The following is a 6,266-nucleotide window of genomic DNA, read 5'->3' on the forward strand; positions in this document are numbered from 1 at the left end:
TTTTTATCTTGTGCGACGCTGTTACAGAATTAGAAAAGAACATCAGGGGACTTCCCTGGTGGTGCAGTGGTTAAGAATCCGCCTGCCAATGCAGAGGACACAGGTCCGAGCCCTGGTCCGGGAAGATCCCACATGTTGTGGAGCAACTAAGCCCGTGCACCACAACTACTGAGACTGTGTTCAAGAGGCTGCAAGTCACAACTACTGAGCCCGCGTGCCACAACTACTGAAGCCCGCGTGCCTAGAGCCCATGCTCTGCAACAAGAGAAGCCACCGCAGTGAGAAGCCCGCGCACCGCAACGAAGAGTAGCCCCAGCTCGCCACAACTAGAGAAAGCCCATGTGCAGTAACAAAGACCCAATGCAGACAAAAATAAATAAATAAATAAATAATTTTTTTAAAAAAAGAAAAGAACATCAGTGTTTAATTCCCCAAACTGTCTGGGACGGAACTTTTTGTGTGATGTAATCATGGCCCCCTCTGGGAAACAGACAACACCCCTGCTAAAAGGTGTGAACAATTTTCTCACAGACCTTAATGGGATTAAGAACACCCTGGATTGGCTCCCCACCCTATTGATCTGACTCTCAAGCTGTGATAAACCTCACAACCAGGTATTCCTTTATTGTACCACTCTTTCTTTTTTTTAATGCCTCTACCAACAGTGAGATCTTTAAATTGGTTTCCCACCGGGGCAAGTTTGAAATGAGACTGCCTTGTGTTTGCAATAAATAATTCCACCTGTAGAAGATGTTTTACCAATGCCTTCATTTTTTTTTTTTTTTGGCGGTACGCGGGCCTCTCACTGTTGTGGCCTCTCCCGTTGCGGAGCACAGGCTCCGGACGCGCAGGCTCAGCGGCCATGGCTCAGGGGCCCAGCCACTCCGCGGCATGTGGGATCTTCCCGGACAGGGGCACGAACCTGTGGCCCCTGCATCGGCAGGCAGACTCTCAACCACTGAGCCACCAGGGAAGTCCCCAATGCCTTCATTTGATAGCTGGTCTCTCTCTTACAAATGAAGAATGATTTCACTTGCACAGCGTCCAGTGTGTGAAGAGAACCCACGCGGGTGTCTACAGCATTATAATTATTCTCCACCTTTCATTCCTTGGGATATTTAGAAGGTGGTGAAATTAGAGCACAATGTTCTGCCTTTCTCCTTAAGCTTTTGTTTTGCTTGTTAGCTCACCACGCAATGACTGATTAGATTAAGTGTCCCAGCTTGAAGCCAGAGTTTCCCTTCCAACCTCACCCCACCGCCCATAGATTCTGCTTCTCAGAGGGACAGGAGAGTGTAGAGCAAGTTGGGAAAAGCTCTTAACAACTGCACAAAACCATGACGGTACCATAATGTCTGTTGGCTTCAGTGTTGGGATCTGACAACGTCTTCTCATTGTTGGAGTTCAGAAGTGGTGCTGCTGGCCTTAAATGGAAATTTAAAAAGGAAAAAGAAATAACATTTTTTTGGCTCTAACTCCAAACCAACAAAATAATCAAGGAAAGAGCATGAGAAAACCAGGAAGAGTTTTCTGAAGTCAGGAAAGTTTTACTCTCTCATTTGGAACTAGTGCTTTCTTCAGCTCTATGATTATCTGACAAAAACCTTTTTGCTGTTGAAATAAGTGTCCGGGCCAAAGGGCACACAAACATGAGGAGTCCTTTATGAGGTGAATCCCACATCAGGAGGGGATTCCTCATCCTGTGCTATTGTGTCTTTCAGGAACAGAATGATAGTTTCCATGCTTTGGGATTTTAGATCTCAAGAACAGTAAAAATAGTACAACCATTTTTAAGGCAACTCTATTTTGCCAAGTAAGTAAAAAAATTTACAATTCCATCTACCATTATAATTTCATAAGGAAAAGTGTAGACAGGACATGACCTCAGAATAAAGCCATTCCTTCCCACGAAGGACAGTTGGCAATCTTCCACTGAGACACAGACACACACGCATACACACACACACACCCCTACACCGCTCACACCCAAGGTCCTAATTTTTCTGAGTGTGCCAAGAACCACTGAAAACTTCCTAATGACAGGAATCCCTCCAGACAAGTCTATCCACACCCATAGGACAGCCACCCCTCTTCCAAGTACACTGACCTGGACATCTCCACCGGCATCTGCTTGGCTTTGAAAGACAAAGAAAAGAACCAAAGTCATTATAAAGAACCCACAACCATATCAGACAGGAACACTCATTTCAACCATATTTGACTTGTTTGAAGATTGAATACCCATAAAAAGAGAAAACAGAAAGCCAAATATATTCGCACTTTTTTAAAAAGGAAAATAAACGAAGCAGGTCTTCTCTTGGTCTTATACCAAGAGATTTCACATAATGTTCCCTGAAATTTGACATTTCGACTGTTTTAGCCAGAAGCAACTTCCCTTCATGGAATGTGACGGAGAGGAAGACAACAGCACAGGAACCAGATGAGCCAGATAAACGGGCAACTATCTCTTTGCTTCAAGACCATCTCCAAAAGTAAAGGCTTAATCAATCCCTGTGCTTTTAATTCCAAACTGGCCTGAGGCCAAGGCCAGACTCAGCCTTAGGACTGTTTTCCCAGGGGGGCCGCCCCTTTCCTGCTTTAGGAAAAAACCCTCCTCATCCCATCTGTCTCCTCCCATCCCAGGCAGCAGCACCAACAGGGATAAGGAACCCGCCTTATCCCCAAAAAATTTTTGTAGACTTTACCGGTGCTGTGCCCTTTTGCTTGCATCTTGCTTAACTGACTCTGATTCCTGAGTGTCCATGAGTAATCCTGGCTTCCCTCCACACATGGCTAACCCCAAGCACAGGGTAGAAATCGTGGCACAACCGGAAGATTAACTGGGAGGCATTCAGCGTGTGTGGGTGTCTCCACTCATGCCCAACTCTACCAACTGTAGGACTAGATGTCGCCAAATCCACACGAAGGGCTGTTTCTGACCACATGTAGATGCAACTTCCCCCCAAATTCATCTTTTTTGGGGAGCCCAACTAAGAAAGCAATTGCTTTCACTTTTGCCTAGCTAAATCCAGGGGCAGTAAAATCTCCACACCCACCAAAGCCAAAATCTTTGGTTATCAAGGTGACACCCCAGGAGGAAAATGGCTGTCGTCAGGCACATGTCCTTGACCCTCACTGGAGCACAGCACTAGCCTCCCGTGAGGCTGAAACCCCTCACATCCGTGACGGGTTCCCTGGCAGTGCAGCCTGTCAGAATGGAAAGAAAGGACTGTGCTCACCCTTGGCTTTCTTCAGAAAATAGCATCTGGCCCCAAGTATCAAGGTGGTAATGATCACTCCGATGACAACCACTGCGATAAGTCCTTTCTTCCAGGGGGCAAGATAGACTGGAAGTGCAAAAAAATTTTAAATATATCAGTTTTTCCTCTGCCAGCAAGAAATAATATCAGCTCTAAGCAGCAAATAAGACTGATTTTTATATCCTTGTAACTGATGTCTTTCACTGAGCATCTACCTCTGAGAGACTCTGTGTTCATAGGAGGGGCAGAAATAGTTGCTTCTGCTATAAAACGAGTCAGTGATGGTCTGAAAGGACCACAGGACTGAAGGAGACTCTTCATAGGGTGTCTGTTCACCCTTCCTCATTCTCCATAAATCACCCTCTGCCCACATAGGTGGGCTCCTCTAAAACCATGTCTGTTCTGCATGACCCACCCCTCTTGACCACAGGGGGTCCATGGCTGCACATTTGACCCAAGCTGGTGTCTCTCCACCAAGAATTTGTAATTAGGACTGTGTGAAATACTTCTAATTCCTTATAATAATCAATTCCTCTTTTATACTTAATTTGAGTGGATTTTTATTACCTGAAACCAAAGAGCCTGACGAATGTGTTGGTCCCTTAACCCTCAGTAAAATGCACCAAACTCCCACCCACTTCCTCTGACAAGTGCTTTTCTAGCTTTGCCCTTGGAGCTCACACGACATTTTGCCATTGAGACCTCGACTCACCTCTGACTGTCAGGGTGTTGCTTTGGAGGACATTTTTGGAGAGACTGGCTCTGTTGGAGGCTGTGCAGTAATACTGTCCCTCCTGCTCCTTGCTAGCCTTTGGCTTGTGCCAAATGGCATGGGTGTCATTCAAGGTGACTTGGTAGAAGGGTTTGCCCTCCTTTTCTTTGTAAAACTTGTATGTGATGGGACTAGATCCTTCATTCACGGAGCATCGAAGCACAATGGGCTTCCCAGACTCCACCTCCTCATTCAACAGGATAGAGAGCTTGACTTCATCCACTGGGGCTGGAAAGCAGGAAAGGGATTAGCACTGAGAAGAGAAGTGGGGAAGAGGAAGAACCTGACACGGCCACTGGTCAAGACCAGCTATCTGTGACTGTGACTCAGACTTGGACTTTGCCTTTTATTCAAGTCACTTGTGTTATCCCACGTTCTTCACAGTTCCTCCCCCGATTAGCCCAGAAGGGCAGCAATGGACACCTCCTGCCCTCACATATTGATTAGACACAGGATGCTAGGGACACCTCCCTTCACTTACCACCTCAAGTATTACTGACCACTTAGCTCAACTATATGATTAACTTATGTGTTCTACTAGGGTCTGTTCTGGGTGAGTTTGTGTGTGAGACTGTGTGTAAGTGTGTAAGTGAGAGTGCGTGTGTGTGTCTGTGTCTGTATGTGATTTCTCTCCCTCTGCTTACAAAGATGCATGGCACCTCCAGATCTTACGAGCAAATAACCTTGACGCACTGCCTTCTCAAGCTCTTGTCCTGTTTCTCTCCTCCTTTGAATGATCTAAACCAATTGCCTTCATGTCCTCCTTTCCCACTTTCTTGTTAGCCTGGAAACCTGACTTCTATCCCTCTGCTTCTGAAACTGCTCTGTATCTCTGGTTTTGAAGAAACTCAAAGATGACCTGACCCCTGACTAACTCATCCCTGAGTTCCCTGCAGGTCCAATCCATGGTAGATGTTCTTTCCGTCTTCCCATCCTTGGCCTCCCTACAGCTCTCGCCTGTCACCCAGCCCTTCCTTTGGAACTCAGCTTTCCCTGGGCTTCTGTGAAGCCTCACACTCTGATTCTCTTACCTCCTCGCCTGCCACTCCCTCTTCATTTGCCATTTTTTCCTCCGTTTGCCCCTTAAATGTGGACTTTCTGCAAAATTCAGTCCTCAGTTTGCTGTCTCCATTCTCGTCTTTGGTGATTTCATCTACATTATAGCTTCTATCTGAGAATTTAACATATAAACTTATGGCATTTAATGCCTAGATATATAGCTCTAGTCCAGGTTACTCCCCTGAATTCCAAGTCTTGACTTTTACCTGCACATTTCCACTGAGAGGCCCTGCCAGCCTCTCATTCCCAGCAGATCCGAGAAGAACTCATCTTGCTCCTACAGACAGACCCTTTCACTCCATTTTCAACCATTAAAATTCTGATCCTAAACTGTCTTCCCAAGTATGTTCCTGCTAGTGTCAGAATGAACCGATCGGCAGAGCGGCATCTGATTTACGAATCACCCTCTTGTGAGTGCAGGGCGTGGCCAAGACCATGGAGCTGCTGATCCAACGAAAGGGGGCACCAGGCCTGGGATGGGATGGTGGGGGTCAAGCACAAGGACAGACTCCTGGAGGGTGCAGCCTGACCTGACAGCCTGTCTTCTTGTGAAGCACAAGGCGGTGGTGGCAGGCCAGGCTCAGGAGCTAGACTGCTTGGCCTCAGTTCCCGACCCTACTGCCCACCAGTTGTTTATCTTAATCCCTAGTTGCCTCATCGTAAAATAAGGATGATATTAACGTGGGGCTTACATGGCTATTGTAAGTATGAATGGGAATCATTTACTAACAAACTTCACACGGGGTTGGACATGTGGTCAGAGCTCAGTAAATATTAGCCACTAATACTGACTCACTTCAAACCAAGAGTTTCACATGGGCTCCTACGTTAGCTTCTTAAGGTATTGTAAGGTCTGAAGTCTCCACTCCTTCTAACTGATAGGACCAGCAGGTTAATCTTCCCAAGACCCCATTCTCAGCATGCCCTCCTTCTCTCTTCTGGCTCTTCACTGCACACAGGACAAATCTCCAACTCCTAAGGCTGGCAGCTGATGCCCTTTACAGTTAGGCTCAGTTACTCTACCAGTTTATATCCAATGACTCTCCATTCCCAATCTTTCTTTCCAGGCATCTGACTTACCCACAGCCTTTAGAGCTGCTCCCTGGAGCCTTTTGATCACCTATTTGACTAGGCTGGGGACCATCTCTAGCCCTCTCTGCCCACCCACTGCTGAA

The 6,266-nt window shown here is 46.6% G+C and overlaps 1 protein-coding gene across 1 annotated transcript in view; it reads right to left on the reverse strand.

The window, feature by feature from the left end:
• The window catches only part of PECAM1 (platelet and endothelial cell adhesion molecule 1), a 55,722-nt gene that overhangs the window by 24,586 nt on the left and 24,870 nt on the right, over positions 1 to 6,266 (reverse strand). Inside the window, exons 8-11 of the mRNA XM_007456775.1 lie at positions 3,973 to 4,260; positions 3,240 to 3,347; positions 2,108 to 2,135; positions 1,348 to 1,424 (exon numbers count right to left, since the gene is read on the reverse strand). Coding sequence (XP_007456837.1) covers positions 1,348 to 1,424; positions 2,108 to 2,135; positions 3,240 to 3,347; positions 3,973 to 4,260 — 501 coding nt within the window. The remainder of the gene's footprint in view (positions 1 to 1,347; positions 1,425 to 2,107; positions 2,136 to 3,239; positions 3,348 to 3,972; positions 4,261 to 6,266) is intronic.

This window comes from Lipotes vexillifer, unplaced genomic scaffold, assembly GCF_000442215.2.
Source record: "Lipotes vexillifer unplaced genomic scaffold, Lipotes_vexillifer_v1.1 scaffold299, whole genome shotgun sequence".
Classification (NCBI taxonomy): domain Eukaryota; kingdom Metazoa; phylum Chordata; class Mammalia; order Artiodactyla; family Lipotidae; genus Lipotes; species Lipotes vexillifer.